Here is a 19,446-nt window from a genome sequence, read left to right as displayed (position 1 = left end):
CTCAGATTTTTTACTCAGATGTTTTCTACTCAGATTGAAAATAAGCAACATTTGAAGCACATACTTTTGTGCATCAATTTGCCTGCTTTCCTCATGTCCATGCAAATTTTAGCACACTTGATCTGTTTTCGAGTCCCGGTTGTTCTCTGCTTCATTGTCTACATTCTATTTGTTCACTTAGTAGATTGCTACAATTTACCATTAACTTTTTACCTCCCAGTTTTGTAAGACTTGCTCCCCAGAGCCTGAGATCCAGCCCCTAAGGCCTAAGCATCAGATCTCATGACATCTTTGTATCTGAACATCTGATCAAGTTGCCACCAACTTTGTCAGTCATATAAGAGCTGAGTCTTTTTCTCCTTCTTCCCCTGTTTAGCTATACAGGCAACAAAGAAAATCTCCTGGGAGAGGATATAAATATTGATGAGGAAGAAATCACTCTGACTAGGCTGGGTAGAGGCATCAGAATACAAAACCTATTCTGGGAGGGGATAACGTGAAGGCACTAGTTGTGGGTAAGCCACCATAAAGAAATTAGAAAGCACTGACAAGAAGGGTGAAGGAACGCAAAAGAGAATCTATATCTCAATAACTGCCTCAAATAAGGTTCGGCATAAATACTTAGAAATTCTCACATAAGGAATAAAAATTATGGATAGATTCCTTCTGGGTCATAGAATCAGAAAATTTCTGATGAGTTAGAAGGGATTTTAGTGGCCTTCTCATCCAACCCATACCTAAACAGGAATCCCTATTCCATCATACTTCTTTCATTCTTACTCTTTGACCTATCTGGTTTGATGCTGTTTATCTCCTAGTCTCGCCTTAGTTTTCATGTCACTACTCTCTCCTAGTTCTTATTTACCACCTGGGTGGCTTTGTATAGGTTACTTAAATTCTCTGAGCTTGTTTCCTCAGCCACAAAATCAGGAGATTGGACTAAATAATCTATAAGGTCTCATCCATCTCTAAATCAATGATTCTTCCACCTGACTGGTCATTTCTCTTCAGTCTCCTTTACTAGATCATCATCCCCTTTCTATGGGTGGACACCAGGTCTTTGGCTTGGGCAGACTTCTCTTCTTTCACTATTATTCTAACACCTCTCATGTTCTAACACCTATCATCTGCATTCAGATGCTTCCCAGACTTATATATCTATCTCTAGACTCTCTCCTGAACTCTTGTCAGGCATCACCAACTGTGATGGACATTTTGGACTTGGAAATTGGGAGTTTCCAACTGAATGTCTCATAGGTATTTCAAAATCAACATGTTTAAAACAAAACTTATTTTCCCACCACTCTTCCCAACTTCCTTATTTCTGTTGAGGGCACCACTACCCTTCTAATCATTTAGGTTCATGACCACAAAGTCTTCCTTCCACTTATTATACCTGTGCAATCAGTTGCCAACTTTTTTGTTCCTACCTCGACATCAATGTAAAATCGTTCTCAAGTCTCTCCTTTTATTTATACACACACAGCCACCATCACAGATAAGACTCTCATCATCTTTCTCATGGACTATGCAATAGTCTCCATCTCCACCTTCTCCAATCCATCTTCCATGTAGTTGCCAGATTGATTTTCCTAAGCACAAATCTGAGAATGTTACTTTCCCACTTAAGAAATTCCAGTGGCTTCCTCCTGCTGCAAGAAGTCTTTCCCAGTCATACTTATTCTTTTTGTTTCTCTTTTTCCCCCTAGGCAATTAGGGTTAAGTGACTTGCCCAGGGTCACACAGCTAGTAAGTGTCAAGTGTTCTGCTCTGAGACCAGATTTGAACTCAGGTCCTCCTGACTCCAAGGCTGGTGCTCTATCCACTGTGCCACCTAGCTGCCCCCTTATTTATTCTTAGTGCCTCCTCTCTAAAATTATCTCCAACTTACCCTGTATATAGCATGTTTATATGTAGCTGTTTGCGTGTTATCTCCCCATTACATTGTGTACATGAGAGGTGTAACTGGGGTTTTTTTGTTTGTTTAGTTTGGAGTTCTGTTGTCTTTCTTTTTATGCCTAGTACTTAACACAGTGCCTGACACATAGTAAGCTTATACTTGTCGACTGACCTAGGATAAAATGCAAACTACACTGTTTGGCATTTAAAGTCATTCATAATTTAAAAATCCTTCAAAGGCTAGCCTATCTTTCTTGACTGATTATCCACAATTCCCTCTTTATATACCAACCAAAAAACCTGACTTGCTGTCTTATCTCCATCTCTTTTACACAGGCTGTCTTTCATGCTTGGAACATACTTCCTCCATACTTCCCTTGTAAAAGCCTCAGGTTGCTTCAAAGTTTAATTCAAGTGTCACTTTCTACATCAGGCCTATCCAAATGCCTTAAGCTGTTAAGAACCCAGCCATGAGGAAATTATTTTGCATTTACTTTGTATTTATTTTCTGTATGTTGATCTGTGCACATGTTGTTTCTCCCAAATACAATATAGGTACCTTGAGGCAGAGGCAGTTTCATTTTTGAATAAAAATTGTATCCCCAGTGCCTACCATATTACTTGGTACATAGAAAGTTTTTTTAAAATGGTCTTTTAGTGGGTAATGAGTGGTCATCTAGCTTTTTTTTTTAATTAGGTAATTGGGGTTAAGTGACTTGCCCAGGGTCACACAGCTAGTAAGCATCAAGTGTTTGGTCTGAGGCCGGATTTGAACTCAGGTCCTCCTGACTTCAGGGCCGGTGCTCTAACCACTGCACCACCTAGCTGCACCTGTCATCTAGCTTTACCTAATGCCCTGTAGTAAAGAGTAACCCACTACCTTCCAAGGCAGTCCCTTCCACTTGGGTCAGATTCCATCTTCCCTTGCACAGAAATGTTGACAGCAAAAATAATCTTAAATTTTGACCAAGAAAGGACTAAAAAGCAGGCCCACAATCTCTCTTTGCATGCCCTATTCTTGTTTCACTTTCTTAACAGGACTAGAGAATGAAAATGGGGAGAATGTAAGGATTTGTTTGTTCAGACTGAATGAGTTAATAAGATGGCACCTTTGCTGACTCCTGACTTTTATGCCCTGCTTAGGACTGCACATGCAAGAGCTAAAGCTGATGCTGCTGACCAGGCTGCCCTGTCTGCCCGCCAAGAATGTGACATTGCAAGGGCTGTCGCAAGAGAGCTTTCACCAAATTTCTATCAACCAGGTAAAAGCCATTTGTTCTCCCTTCATGAAAGAAGTGTGGGAAACAGACATTGGCCTTTCAGTTTATTTGATTTCATTTTACTTTCCATAGAGAGTGTTCTTTGTTAAACTAAATATTCCTGCCTTTTGAATCCCGGCAATAACACAAAACAAGTGAGAGAGAACAGGAACAGAATTGTCTGAGTATTGACTTCGGGGATTTGAGATTTCTTTCCATTGTGGGGTTTTGTTTTTTGGGGTTTTTTTGTTTTTGCCTTGGCAATGAATAACCATCAAACTTTAGTACTAAGCAACTCAAACTGGTAAGGGACCAGAACCTAAAAGAAATTGGGATGGTTATGCTAATAAATTGAATTAAGAATTGAGACGATGGTGATGCCCCTCAAGTGCTTATAAATGTCTGTCAAAATGATATCAGTGAGTAATAATAATAATAATAATAGCAGCCAACATCTATATTGTGCTTTAAAACTTGAAAAGTGCTTTACAAATAGCATATCATTCAATCTTTACAACAATATTATCTTCACTTTACAGATGAGGAAACTGAGATAGTGAAAATGAATTACTTGCCCTAGCTATTATATGTCTGAAGTCACATGTGAACTTAAATCTTCCTGACTCATTCAATACTATATCTCTGTGAATGCTCTAGCTCTGTGGGAAAAGCCAGTAAAAATTGTGTACCTGATATATTTACTAATTTATTTGTAAGGCTGAACTACTTAACTGACTTTGTAGGAGAAGTATCATAGGTTTATCTATAGACAGCATTTCAGATGTCATAAAGCAATAGATTAAAATATGTAGCAGGATAAACCGTCTATTTCCCCAATGAAGAAATGTGTTTTCATCTCTATAGCACAGTTATCTTTTCATTTTTTTTCTATGTTGTATATAACAACCCCTCTAGCTTTTCCCATTTGTTTACATAAAGCTCCTTTGTGCAGTGTCATAAATTTTCAGTAGGTGTGTAGGTGAGAGGACACATTAAATCAGATTCTCCTAACTTTTAACATTTTAAGGGAGTTCAGAGAAAACCTTTTTAACAATGATACTTCACAAAGATTTTCTAAATTGATAGGTGTGAGTTTTATGCATTTTGAGTTGCCTGATAGGATTCATTATCAACTTCTCAAGTACCCAGTTCAATCTATTACAACTTCAATAGATGTTTGTGGTTGATCATGATGATTTTTTTTTTTACTCTGAACTTAAATACCAATAAAATAAGCTCTTCTACATGCATAGTAGAAGAAAAAAATAAAGCACATGAAGCTCTTAAGTTTCTTATAAGTTACTTTTCTTTTTAAATAAGCACAGCCTGTAGCTTTCAAATCTATCCTGTTTATTTGTACTTCTTTCTGCCTTATTTCTGTTTTTTCTTTTAATTTTTTAAAAGATTCCTCAATCACCCTCTTTTCTTTTTTTGTTTTGTCTCATATCTCATATCCCTATGAGAGTATAAATTTAGAATGCATTAAGACTTAGCCATTGAGGTTGAAAGAAGGAAGACAAACAAACCAGGGTAGAAATAATGGAAGGATCAAACCTAAAAATGGGAGGATTGGCCATTATAAAGATTAAATAGATAGGAGATGAATACTTCTGTGTGTTTTCTATTTGCCCAGAAACAAAATAGGAAATGGAGGACTGTGCTGTAGAAGACTAGACTTTGCTGAGAGAAATAGTGGTTAGGGTGAGGGGGCTGGATATGAAAGCTAAACTGTTAGTATACAATGACATTTTTTTCTAGTGTCTCCATTTCAGGATTCAACCAGTGATAAAGAGGTGTTGTTTTCGCCTGTATTCCTTGTTTTTTCCTTCTTGTGGAAAACATAGAACAGTCTGCTTATGAAATATCCCTCATAAGCTATGTTCATACATTTAAAATAAATCAACCCATTAATTCTTCTCCAGTACCAGAGTACACATTTCTTCATTGGGGAAATAGACGGTTTATCCTGCTACATATTTTAATCTATTGCTTTATGACATCTGAAATGCTGTCTATAGATAAACCTATGATACTTCTCCTACAAAGTCAGTTAAGTAGTTCAGCCTTACAAATAAATTAGTAAATATATCAGGTACACAATTTTTACTGGCTTTTCCCACAGAGCTAGAGCATTCACAGAGATATAGTATTGAATGAGTCAGGAAGATTTAAGTTCACATGTGACTTCAGACATATAATAGCTAGGGCAAGTAATTCATTTTCACTATCTCAGTTTCCTCATCTGTAAAGTGAAGATAATATTGTTGTAAAGATTGAATGATATGCTATTTGTAAAGCACTTTTCAAGTTTTAAAGCACAATATAGATGTTGGCTGCTATTATTATTATTATTACTCACACTACCTATCCCAGGATACCAAGTGGAACCTGGATCTTCTGAAGAAGTTTTACTTTCCCCAGTGACTCTTCTATTCCTTCCTTCCAGGATTGACTCACCAGAGGAACAGGCCACTGTAGAGAATCTCTTCAACCATGAAACAATGTATTGTTGCAAAACAGCCCTTGGTTTCTGCCACATTTCAAAGGAAACAAACTTACTATTGTCCCTTAATAGTAATTTACCATTTCTGTTTTTACAGTCTATTGGCGCATAGAGTCTCTATAGATTTCTACTAGGTGCTACTGAGAAGTAAATGATATGTAGAGTCATCTCAGTTTCCATGACTAGACTTTTAAAGGGCTTTTTAAAAGGCCCTTTATAGTGCAAAAAGTGTTGGAAAAAATATTGTGGGAAAATGTAATTCCACACTTTTCTTAGCTAAAAAAAAACACATGTAAGTAAACTGTCTTTCTTGTAATGAATACATCACAGAAGCATGAAATGACAACAGGGCTATTAAGAAAAGAAGTAAGGGTGGAGACCACAATCCCATTTGACCCACAGCCAACACTTCTTTCAAACCCACTATATAGTAGGCTTTTGGTTTGCTGAGGTATTATTGATGTCCCTGAGGGAATAGCTCATGCTTTCTACCCTTCATTTACGGCATGATCAAACAAGATAGGCATTTTCTAAAGGCCCTTTGGATAGTTATTTCTAAGTTACACTGCTTGAGCTGATTTCCATATTTCAGATGTAAAGGTCTGTTATTTCAAGCGAATATTATCTTTCATAGAAAAGTTGTTAACCCTGGGCAGAGAAAAGGAGGGACTTCACTCATAACTTATTTTATCCTTCACAGCTTTCAAAATTAGAATAACTAAATTCTTTATTTGTACTATTTTCTTTCATATATTTTATCTAAGCACATTTGTTTTACCCAGGTAAAAAAAACAGGATGATTGCATTTTGCTCTGGGAGAATAATTGTTGTATAATCACAAAGAACATCATAAAACACACCCAATCCTACGCCATTACAATGTGTCGGTTATTTGTTGCAAAGGCTGCCTGCATTTATATATTTTCAGTGATGATGGCAGTTTAAAGGGGAAAATTGAATTAATTCTGTTTCAGGAGAAGCCAAGGAAAGATATAGCCTATGCATACACACACATACACACATGTAGCACTTTCACTTTACTCATCCAGTACCCATACCATCAAACAGTTGACACATGCTGGCAAACTTACAAGCCTTGTCTGCTTATGAATTATATATTTTGACCTTGAGTCCAAAGCTGAGCATGACACAAAAAAAAAGAATGCCATGTCTCAGGATTGAAAATTTTGAAGTTTCCTATACTCAGGACTGAAATACTCAAATGATATGATCTCAAATGGATATCTCTTCAATGTGGGTGTTCCCTACAGTACAAATCACAGCCCATCCATTTTGGCCCATCATGTCACTCCCAATAATTTCACCATGGTACGGGGAGTGGGGATTGATGTGCTAAGGGTCTTTCTCTCTTTCTCTTGATTTCACAAGGATTCACACATTTACTCAGCAAACATTTATTTAATACCCACTGTGCCAGTCACCATGCTAGGCATGAGTGATACAAAGGCAGAAATGATAGAATGGGTGCCCTCAAGGAGCTAAATTCTACTGGAAGATACCAACAGAGTTTGCAGGTTGTCTATTGCTCAGTCTCACCATGTGACCAGCCTTTCTTTTTAAGCTGTCAAACATTCTTTGAAAATATCTTGGGCGTATGTACATGTACATACTTATAATTAGGTTTTTATAAACTTACCAATTGGGTATGTTTTGTAGTCTTTTCCACCTCTTAAATGTTATAAAGATGGCCCCAGATTCAGTTTTTTGAGACTGGTGTCTCAAAGACTTTTTATTAAAGAGGTTGAAGTGTGTCATTTCGATTCTCGCGAGAAGCAGGCACACCTCCTTGGAAGGAGAGAAAATGCACTTGGTAAAAGAAACCAGGGCAAGCTTTATAGTTAGATTGGTCCTAATCCTTGTGGGTTGCAATCTTCCTTGCATGCCCCACCCCAACATACATTATGTGCCTAGAATTGTGTTATCACTTCTCCCCCCCCATCCCTGGCCCAGAAGTTAGCCTGTCTGTGCTCATTTCTTATCTACTTATGCGGAAACTTAACTCTTTCATTTCTCACATAAAGGACTTGGGGCATCTTATAGGTTAAAGTGTAGTGTGAGGTATGACATTTTAAAGAATAAAACTGAACAGGGATTATCTAGAGGGTATTAGAAAAAAAATTGTATTTTCAGGGACCTGAATTGAACTTCTTGTTATAACAATCACACAGTGTAATTTGTTTTAAGTTTTCTTGCAGCTGAGGAAAAGAGGAAGCATCTTAGGTTACATACTTAAGTCCAGAGGTAGAATTGAGCAATGAATGACATGAGATCATAGACCTAGAGCAGGAAATGACCTCACGGTTCATGTTGTCCAACCCCCTCATTTTATAGATGGCCCAGAGATGTTTAGTGACTTACCCAAGGTGTCCCAGTTAATAAGAGGTGGAGCTTAGGATTTGAACTCTAGTACTGTGATCCCTAAGTTCAGCTTTCTTTTTCCAAAGGAAATATTATACCTTAAATGAAATGAAAGTATCAAATTTTCTATTCTGGCTTCTGTGTCAGAGGAGAGAAGGATAAATAGTAAATAAAAAGTAGAAGAAAATCATGTAAGAGACTTACATGGTTTTGGATTGTTGTAGATTAGAGGTTGAATCTGAGAAGGAGACATTTGGGAAATACTGAAGAAATTTTGAAGAACAATCTCCAGTCCCAGGAGTTGGTCCAAATTCTGCTTCCAAGTTGAAAACAAACAGGAGGACAATTAAGGGGAATAAGAGAGATTTAAGGAGAATGAAGAGAGACTAGGGAGTAGAACTTGAAGGTGTAGTCAAGAAGGATAAGCAGAAAGTAGTTGGGAAGGCAAGGTAAGGAAAGAAAGACAAGTAATGAGAGATTATGGTAAATTGAGTTGTTTGGTAGGTGGGAAGAATTGGTGAAAAGAGTGGGAGGTTGGTGCAAGGCTATAAAAAAAGGTTGAAATTGTGGAGACTAAGAAAAAGATGCTTAGTGAAGTTTTGTAAAAGTTTTAAATAGATGCTTGTAGTTAAGTTATAAACACCCACAAGTAATTTTTTTATTAATTTATTTTAATTTATCAACAATCACTTCCATAAGCTTTTGAGTTTTAAATTTTTCTCCCCCTCCCTCCCCAAGACAGCATGCAATCTGATATAGGCTATACATATACATTCCTATTAAACGTATTTTCAAATTAGTCATGTTGTAAGGAAGAATTAGAACCAATAGGAAGAACCACAAGAAAGAGAAAACAAAACAAAACAAGAAAAAATCGCAAATAGTATGCTTCAATATGCATTAAAACTTCATAGTTCTTTCTTTGGATGTGGATAGAACTTTCCATCATGAGACCTTTGGAGATGTCTTAGATCCTTGCATTGCTAAGAAGAGATAAATCTATCAACATTGGTCATTGCATAGCGTTGCTTTTAATGTGTACAACATTCTCCTGGTTCTGCTCACTTCACTCAGCATCAGTCCATACAAATCTTTCCAGGATTTTCTGAAGTCTACCTGCTCATCATTTCTTATAGCACAATAGTATTCCATTACATTCATATACCACAACTTGTTCAGCCATTCTCCAATTGATGGGCATTCCCTCACCACAAGTAATTTTTTAAAAAAAAGAGTAAAAATGTCACTCATTAAAGAGGGTAGGGAAAATCATGCAATGACTGGCATTAAGTGTGCAGTGCTTGTATTTCTGCCCCAGTTGTGTTATCTATATAACTGTTCCAAGTACAGGCTGATCTCCCTCATGGAGGAGATATGATTGCTGAGCCATTGTCAGTGATATTTAAAAGATTATGGAAAATGGAAGAGTACCACAAAATCAGAGAAAGGCAAGTATCCCATTTTTTTGAAAAAAAAAAAAAGAGTAAGGGAGAGCAGTCTACAAACTCTAAGCCCACAAGCTTGACTTCAATTCTCGGAAGATTTCATAAAAGATCATTGAAGAGTTAGAGAAGCTCTAGAAAGGGAAGAGTCTGTTACAAAGAACCAGCATGATGTCATCAAGAACAAGTCATGGGGCAGCTAGGTGGCTCAGTGGATAGAGCACCGGCCCTGAAATCAGGAGGACCTGAGTTCAAATCCGGCCTCAGACCAAACACTTGACACTTACTAGCTGTGTGACCCTGGGCAAGCCACTTAACCCCAGTTGCCTTCCATGCTAAACTAATAGTTGAGAGGAATCTTGGGATATGATAAATATGACACTATATCATCCTGATCAAGTCACTTAACCTCTTTCTACCTCTGTTTCTTTGACTGTAAAATACAAGAATTAAATGACATAATATTTGTAGATCGCTTTGCAAGCTTTAAAGTACTACATAAATGCTAGTTATTATTAAATTAAGTTTTAGCAAAGTGTTTGATAAAATGATAAAGATGTGGAATAGATCATAACACAGAAAGATTCATAACTAGATGATGCTAGGAATCCAAAAGATCTTGACAGCCTAGAATATTGGGCTGATCTAATACGATTTAATTCATCAGGAAAATCTTCTGCATATTTAAAAAAAAATTCAACTTTCCAAGTACAAGATGTGAGAAGCATGGTTAAATAGCAGTTATTTTGAAAAAGATCTAAGGATTTTAGTGGACTTACAATCTCAATGAGTGAGCAATGTAATATGGAAGCCAAAAAACCTGCATTTAGAGGCATATACCTTCCAGGAATATTGGGATGATGGTCCCACTGTAACTCTGTGTCATTTGAAGTATTGCATTCATTTCTGGGCATTGTAGCTTATTCCAATGATAAGCTGGAAAGTGTCCAGCAGGAGGCCATCAGAATGGTGAAAGGCCATAAGTCTTTAGTCTCAGGGAGGTCATAGTAATTATCTTCAGGTATTTGAAGAGTTGCCATGTGGAGGAAAGTTGAAGCTTGTTCTATCTGGTTGCAGAGGCCAGAATAAGGAGCAATGGGTAGAAGTAGAAAAGGGGCCTATTTAGGCTTGACAGCAGAAAAATAAATTTCCTGACAGTTATCCAAAAATAGAATAAGCGGCTTAAAGAGGTTGTAGATTTTCCCTTCCTGGAGGTTTTTAAGCAGAGGTTGGATGACCATTTCTTGGGTGTGTTCTAGTGGTGTTTCCTTTGGTGTATCAGTTGAACTGGTTGACTGCTAAGAATCCTTCCAAATCTCAAATACTCCAATAGCTGTCATCAGGTATGTCAAAAGCTGTCATATGGGAGAGGGATCAGACCTTGCTTTTCTTGAAGCGTTGGAAGGAACTGGCAGATTCAGACTTAATGTTTAAAAAAACATTCCTACTGATTCCAGATTAATAAAAGAGGAATGAGTTGCCTCCCACCCAAAAAAGTAGCAAGTCCCCCCTTATTGGCAGTTTTCAAGCAAAAGGATGCAGTATACCATCAAAAGAAATTATTTTTCCAATGTAGTGCAGTGGAAAGAACACTACCTTTGGAATCAGAGGATCTGGGTTCAAATTCTGCCTCGGAGACTTGCTACCTGTATGACTTTGCATGTCACTTCCCCTGTCCTGGCCCTCAGTTTTTTCATCTGCAAAATGAAGAAACAGTTCCTTCCGTGATCCTGTGATCCTATTATTCTAAACTTAATACCAATGCTTATTTAAGGGAGGACCTTTATTTCTAAAATATCCAGTTCACAGTCTTCGTTCTAGCCACGAAAACTTATTTTTTTCACTCCCATTAACCCCCATCCCCACCCCATTCAGCTGATTCTTTTCAGCCTCTAAACCATTACATGTCATTCCCCTAGATGCCTCCTGGAATGATGACCATCATCCCCCTCTGCCAAACATTTCTTGACTCTCCTTCCAGAACTCTTTCTCTAACTAAAATATATCCAGATTACTCTCATCTCCAAGCATGTCTTTAGTATTTATCCTTTTTGGCTTTTCATGAATGAAACACCCCTGTGGAGTTTTTAAAGGAAAAAAAATTTTTAAGAACTTGAATGTGGATAAGTTCTAAAATCATAACCAATCAAGTCTATTACAATATTGAGAAAGTGTCTTGACCCCTTATTACCATTTGCCAACAAAATAATTAGCTATTAACTAATGCTGAAAAGTGCCCTCTCAGGTGTTTTGGTTCTCTTAGCATTTTATAAAGCAGTACTATCTCATTGGGTATTTTGGGGTTTGAGGTTGTTGGGTTGTTTTTTTTCTTCATATTTTGTTGTAATCAGGGATTCCATTAGGCCAATCAGTGAATTAGAGAAATAATTCATAATGGAATATTTCTAAACATAGTAGCTTTTTTCTTTAAATTCTCATTTGTGTTCACAGTATGACAAATGTGACCCAAAAAAAGTAGCTTTGGTATAGTAGGTTGAAAACTCACCTTAAGGCCAGGAAGATCTATCTCTCAGCCAACTCTGACATGCACTGGCTGGGTGGCTTTTTTTCAAGTTACTTAACCTCATAGTACTTTAGGCAACTTCTAAGGTTATATAGCAGGTGCTGATATTGGTACATGGTGTGACCTCACTGGAAGTTGACTTATTGTTCCCTGGCTATTGCTAACTATAATTGAAAAGCTTGTTGCTGAATTAGTAAAAGTGAAATTAAATGAAGTCAAGTTAGTTTGGAGTATGCAGAAGACAGAGAGCCAGTAACTTATGCAAGTTGACCTATATAAATAAAATCACAAGTTTGATTCAAATAATAATGAAAAAATAAACTATTGAATTACATTGTAAGGGAAAGTGGGGGTAGAGGAACAGAAGGAGGAGGGATGCCCATGTTAAAGTTTCACTATATTTTTGTACATGTGAACACCACAAAAATCCTACTCTCATGCTTCAGCCTGGTATGCCAGCAGAGCGTTAGTTCTTGTATTTCCTACCAAACTAAAAATACTTCACACCAGCCCTGAAGTCAGGAGGACCTGAGTTCAAATCAGCCTCAGACCAAACACTTGACACTTACTAGCTGTGTGACCTGGGCAAGTCACTTAACCCCAATTACCTTTAAAAAAAAAAAAAAGACTTCAAGTATAAGGCCTAGTGACTGACATGCTTGCCTTCCGAGGACCAATCTAAGTACGTCGAGGGCCCATCACCAGTGAAATTATTTAGCCATAACAATCCTCAGACATAATTTGTCTTAAAGAATTTTAAGGGCTATCATGAAGGTAGAGGTAGACTTGATCTGTCACTGTGAGTGGGAATTGCAAAGAGGCAGATTTAGAATTAGTAGAAGATATGCAGACAAAGGCCAGATACCACTTAGCAGGTATGTCTATTTGCTCAAGTTATACTGGATGACCTGTGAGGCCCCTTCTAACTCCTGAGATTCTGGGATCCATGAAGCCTCAAAGTGGTTGCCATCTACATCAATCTCCACCCTAATCACAGCCCTTCCCAGGGGGAAGAGGGCTTCTACCACCTTCATCTAAACAATAGAAAGTCATCATTTGGCTCTCTGTCTTCTGCATACTCCAAACTAACTTGACTTCATTTAATTTCACTTTTACTAATTCAGCAACAAGCTTTTCAATTATAGTTAGCAATAGCCAGGGAACAATGAAATCTATGTTTTTACCCTCTGGCTGCCTTTCTTGGATGATCCAGATGACCAGTCCTTCTGGGTCTTCAGAGGCTCCACATTTATCCCATACCTGGAATCTGTTCTATAAATTCCATAATTCCTGTGCCAAGAAGGAACCAATGTCAAGCCACTCAAGCTTGGAGCAACCCAGCCTTCACCATTGCTATGCCTCCTCCTAGCAACCTAGGGCCCCCTTGTCAATCCCACCAGATCCTTCAGACCATACCAGAAGTCTTGCACCCAGACACATACAGACCCCAGATACAAATTCATGATCTGAAGAGATTGAATCACTGAAGCAAATAATTTTTAAACCTTTTCACTAAAAATAAACTAACAACAAGAATATGCAAGTTCAATTCTCTGGGTTCTTAGTTTACCGAGTTGCACCCAGGCCAAAAGCAACAATAGCCTTTGAAAAAATAAAAAATTAGTCAAATTAGAAGAGCTAACCCTTCTTCTTAATACTAGTTTATATAAGATTCCTCCAAAAGCAGGCTTTAGTGCATTTAGGCAGTGTAACAGTAAGGTGTTATGGGCTGCACAGCACTTATAATTCATTTCACAGGTTTGGCTCTGTACCCACAATGATACGTTCACACTTTTCCTAGCTTATAAATGATTTAATAATGATAATAATCATAAACATACATGCACATAAATGTGATTACATATGATTACACAATCTTAGAAACAAAGACTATTAACAGAAAGATAGAGACATAAAGAAGAAATACATCACCAATCCGAGGAAGCACCAACTCCTGAACATCTGGCTGGGGGAGTCCTACATCACAGCCGTCAGAGTCTCAGTTGGGAAAGTCCCCACGGCAGAGCGTCCTCTCCGAGGGAGACTCCCAAAGTCACTTTCCCAAGAAAGACCCTTTTTGTCATCCTTACACAAAGAAGGCAGGGAGCCAAGCAATAGGTGATTAATCCTAAGGACCTGAGAGTTTTGACCAAAACTCTCCAACCTCAAGAACAATCTTTGTTACATCAAAAATGTCTTGGTTCAATACCCAGGAACTGGCCAAGTCCCTGGATGTTTACCTCAAGACCTGTTTTTAAGGAATAGTTCCCCAAGGTGGGTCTGGGTTGAAACAAATCCCAGAACAATACTTTAGGGAAGTTCCTAGTCCCTTGGCTTGGGCTGTGATAGGGAAGATCTTATACATTAACCTTTCACCCAGTTTTGGGGTATCTTTGATAAGGTACTTTCATTCACTAACTACACAGCCTTAGGACCTACGGTCTTTGCAAAAATAAAGATGTTATTATGTAATTGTAAACATAATAAGTCAGAAGATTGGAGTTCCATACTGAGTGCATACATAAATTTGTCCCATGGTGAGCCATTTCTTTTTAGAACATCACAGTAGTCTCATAAGAAAATCTCTGCTGCTGCTGTTACTTCCAGACACTCATGTCTTTACCACACCAGTAAGCTTTTGTTTTTTAAGGTCTTTTTTGACAGTATGTATGCCTGGAACCAAGATACTTTGGCTTGCTACTGTAAGAGCTTTTAGGAATTGTCATCCACCTTGCCCTTCAGACCAATAAAGTTGGCAGCTTTAACCAGCATATCAGTGTCGTTGGATGAGCTGTGCTCCAGGTAGGACTTCTTACTAACCTGTTTTGCCAGAAGATAACATGTTAGGTGAGGCAAGTGGTATCCATCCACCTAGGTCCTTCTTTAACTTGGAACACTGAGTAAAATCATCTCAGATTCATAGACACTGCTACTGTCTTTCAAAAGGAAAGATGAAAATGATGACTACCATCACTATCAGAATTTATTTCTTTCCATCTCTGGAAAAATTCTGAATAGTCTTTATAACTGGCTTCTCTTTAATATCATTAACTCAGAGCTTTCACCATCAAAGTGGTACCATAGATTGCTAAGTAAGTAATGACTGATCTTTGAAATGCAGAAGCAACAGGGAAAGTTCTAAGAAACAATACCTTTACCCTCTGTGTGTGTGTATATATGTATGTGTGTATAAAGCTTTTAATGACATCAGTAGTCCTTTGATCAAATAACTTTCGAAGTATGAATACCCATTTAGTCAGCCAGTCCATGTTTGAAGGCTACTTGATAATTAAATGACCCATCAGATTAAAGTCATGGCATCACATTGTTGCTATTCTCTGTTGAAAGGGATTTTTTTCAAGGCATTTGTTAAGTACTATCTTATTCATCACGTTTTGTGCATGCTTTAATATTCAACAGCAAACTTAAAAACTGGTAGTAGAATATTTTTAATTGCTTTGATTCCAGTTCAACAAGTTATAGAAATTGTGGAGTAAAAAAGATTTAAGAATAATTGTTCATTGGAAATGAACATACAAGTTTTGCTTTTTATTCAGCTTTTGTCTTGGGACATGTAAATGTTTTTGCATGTACAAATGTTTTTGTTATAGTTCAACAAATGAAGTGAGAATTATCCTAACAGTTTAAGTATTATATTAGGTTAATATAAGAGCTTATGGACATTCAACACAGTGACATAGATTTGTAATGAACTTGAAGAAGGTTCTTGTCTTTTCAGTTCAAAATATTTCAGCTTAAAACTGTCCCTTGTTTCTGCTATCACTTTTAAACCAGACATCAAAATGGCATTTTGGGAAGACAAGTTAGTAGATTGTGGGACCAATTGTACCAGGCTTGCTAAAAGTTAACTAAGTAGCATCAAATCTATTACTTGGCAATCAAAAGATGCAATCCTAGTTTAAAAAAAAAAATGAACTGAATCCAAAATATCTTTCCAGTACAGCTTCCATAATTCTGTTTTGTTGTTATGTCTTGAAACTAATATCATCAGTGCTGCCAAATAGTTCCCAAGCTAGATGAAAATCCATATTAAAAAGAATTAGTGTTTAAATGTTTTGATGTTCTATTCAAATATTGTTTTAATATTTCACTGAGAAATGACGTCTCCTGAAAGAGCACCTTTCCCTCATAATGAATGTACTTTTTAAGTGGGTATTTTGAAAGAGAGCATGTTATAATTGACTGAGTCCTGGACTTGGAGTTGAGAAGACCTGGGCTAAAATCCTGACTGATTTTACTGATGCATGACTATGGGTGAATAGCTTAATTCCGCTGTGCCTCATCTCTGAAAGAGATAATAATACCTGTAGTACTTACCTTATAACATTGTTGTAAGGCCCAAATGAAATAATATACATAAAACCCTTTACAACTTTAAAGTGCAATATAAATAAAATAAATATATTAATATATGATATAAATGTAACATTTATATTTTATTTATATATTTTTATTATTACAGTGAAGTTAATGTGAAGATAAAGTCAGATAATATTTTTAAAGTGCTCTGTAAACCTTAAATACTGGTTATTATTATCTTTCCCATTTTATAGATCAGTAAAGTGAGGCCAGACAGAGGTTAAGTGACTTGCCTAGGCTCACACAGCTAGTAAGTGTCTGAGGCAGCATTTGAACCCAGGTCTTCCTGACTCCAGGTCTTGCGCTCTGGCCACTGTGCTACCTACCTAGCTGATGATGTCATGCTATTGTTATACACTGCTGTGTTTGCCCTATGTCTTAGGTTACCCTCTGGGCCAACAATTCCATTCCTTCCCCTTCCCCACCCTGCTGCGGTCTGTACCAGCCTAGGTCTTAATGCACAGTCTGGGTTCAACTCTTATCCCTACTATTAATTCCCTTTGTAACCTTGGCAAAGACCCTTTACCTCTGTAGATGAGTTTCCTAATCCATAAAATGAGGGATTGGGCAGCCTTTACTCAAGATGAGTCTTTGTGAGTTCAAATCTGATCTCAGACACTTGTACTAGCTGTGTGACCCTGGGCAAGTCACTTAACCCTGTTTGCCTCCATTTCATCAACCATAAAATGAGCTGGAGAAGGAAATGGCAAACCACTTCAGTATCTTTGCCAAGAAAACCCCAAACAGGGTCACCCTAAAGAGTCAGACACAACTGGAAAATGACTAAACAAAATAAAATGTTTAACTAGATAATCTGAGGTCCCTTCCATCACTAAATATATTATCTTATTAAGCTCAGCTTTGCACTTGGCTCTGATACATACAAGTTCATTCACTTTCACCCTCAAACATATTCTTTGCAGTCACAAACTGATTCACTTCCCCCTCCCCCCCATATATTTAACTTAATTGGTTTTTATTATGAATGTATGTTTAACTGCCAAGTAACAAATAGTCCCCCATATACCCACTGAATCAACTTTGCAACATTCTCCCTCTTTTCACACTCCCTGATCACAGCTCAAAACTTTCACCACAAACATTATCATTCTGTCAAAAGCCAAACTCACTCCTTCATTATTCCCAAGCCTATCTCTATTTATTCACTTGACCAAATACCAGCTCTAAGGTAGTTTCCTGATGCTGTTAAATAAGCCCTCAAGATTTCCCTCCTCTCGGAGCTTCTAAGGCATAGCTAAGCCTTTCTTCTCCTTTTGGTCTAATTGGTCCTCATCTTCTGACACATGCTGACAGAGGTTATCTACTATGTAATATAATTTTTCCTGTATTTTTGCTGTATTTTTCTAGTTGATGTGGTTTCCTGGTTTCCTAATTGCATCTTCTCTCACTTGCTGCAATCACTAGGTCTGTTTCAAGTATCTTCTACCAGTTTCTCATCTGCGCTTCCCTTAAATAGCAAAGCTTATTATGTCAAGAACCTTTAATTTTCTACACAAGTCTTAGTCAATAAGTAGACCACAGCCTAAGGGAGTATTCATATGTCTCTTACAAAGTAAAGTGCATGGGCTTTGTAATAGGCTTTTCCTTCACTGCTCAGAGGCTTCTTTTCATTTCCAGTTGGTTCTTTTCAGGATGATTCAGATGGTCACAAATCTAATTGCTAAATTTAATCAATCGTGAGTCTTTTATACTGTTTCTGGGTGGGGGTGGGGAGAGGTGTGATTTTAAAATGTTAGTCAGTTTTTACCTAATTCAACCTAGGACAAACCAGGTTGTCTCAAGGCTTCTTTGCCAACATAGACATTGGCCACTTTTACATAGCAGTATCTTGTAAGCTAGTCACTTTGTGTACCATGTAAACATTTCATAATGTATATATTTGATATTTAGTTTTCCTCTTGTTTTTTACATATAGCTATATACAACAGTATTATTTGTCCTATGTGATAAGCTCCTTGAGAACACAGAACACGATTTGATTGTCTACTTTATACATCATCTACATATATAGATGGGTGCTTTTTAAAATGGTATTGAGTCATTGGGGTGGGGGGTGTGGAGATTATAAGAGTAAATAAATTTGCATCTATACATGAATAAGCAGTTTTTTCCTTCATGCCCCTCTACTCCATTCCCAGTATTGTGTTTTGTTGAAATAAATATAAGAGGTGATGTGGCCCAGTTGATAGCTAGCTGGACTTGGAATCAAGGACTAGATTTAATTCTTGACTATGCCCCATGTTGTCTGTATTACCTTGGGCAAGTCGCCTAGTTTCTCTTAACCTCAGTTTCTTCATCTGCAGTATGAGGCTCAAACAAGGTAATACATTTGAGAGCTCTGTGTGAACCTTCTGGTGGTATAGGAAGAACTCCTTGAATGCAGGGACTATTTTATTTTTAACTTGGTCTACCCAATGCCTCACATTCTGCTTTCAACATAGTAAGAGCGAAAATAAAGGTGTTCATTAATTAACCAGACTCTCAATCCAGGATGATTCTTCATAAAGAATAAGGAATAAGGTTCATCCATGAATTAAGTTATATCAGAACGGTGTTTATGGAGGAATATTATTCTCTAATATTCTTTATTAATGCAGCCTTCAACTCCTACTCATTGGTGAACACAATCTCTATTAGTAGGTTAAATGTTTATTTGTTCTGTGCTTTGAATCATTTCTATATGATGCAATCCTGTGGGAATAATTTAGAAATAGAAATGCTTGATATCTTCTATGATTTCTACTGCCTTGTTAAATTTCCATACTGATGTGCCCCCACTTTTATCTCATGAATATTTATACCTATTCCTTGCTTGAAGGATCTCAGACACAAATACCAGGATTTTTTTATCCATTGCTCATCAAGTTTTGACAATAATTCCAGTTCATAATACTCTTTAAATGGTAAAGTAAGTTCCTAGCATATTGTCAAAATTGCTGAGCCATCTGGTCCTCAAATCAGAAGAATTGAGAGTGGGATAGCCTAGTGATGCTAACTCAACAAATCTAAGGAAAAAGTTCTTTGAAAGGTTTAAAAGAT

General features: G+C 37.3%; 1 protein-coding gene across 5 annotated transcripts in view; it reads left to right on the top strand.

The window, feature by feature from the left end:
* Nucleotides 1-19,446, top strand: part of LOC114053735 (junctophilin-1) — a 101,029-nt gene that overhangs the window by 63,037 nt on the left and 18,546 nt on the right. For all 5 annotated transcript variants that reach the window (XM_027876866.1, XM_027876872.1, XM_027876867.1 and 2 more), the window contains exon 3: nucleotides 3,043-3,161. In XM_027876866.1, the coding sequence (XP_027732667.1) occupies nucleotides 3,043-3,161 (119 nt within the window). The remainder of the gene's footprint in view (nucleotides 1-3,042; nucleotides 3,162-19,446) is intronic.

The sequence above is a fragment of the Vombatus ursinus genome, unplaced genomic scaffold, assembly GCF_900497805.2.
Source record: "Vombatus ursinus unplaced genomic scaffold, bare-nosed wombat genome assembly UNPS02014812.1, whole genome shotgun sequence".
NCBI lineage: Eukaryota > Metazoa > Chordata > Mammalia > Diprotodontia > Vombatidae > Vombatus > Vombatus ursinus.
This window is presented reverse-complemented; position numbering and strand designations above follow the sequence as displayed.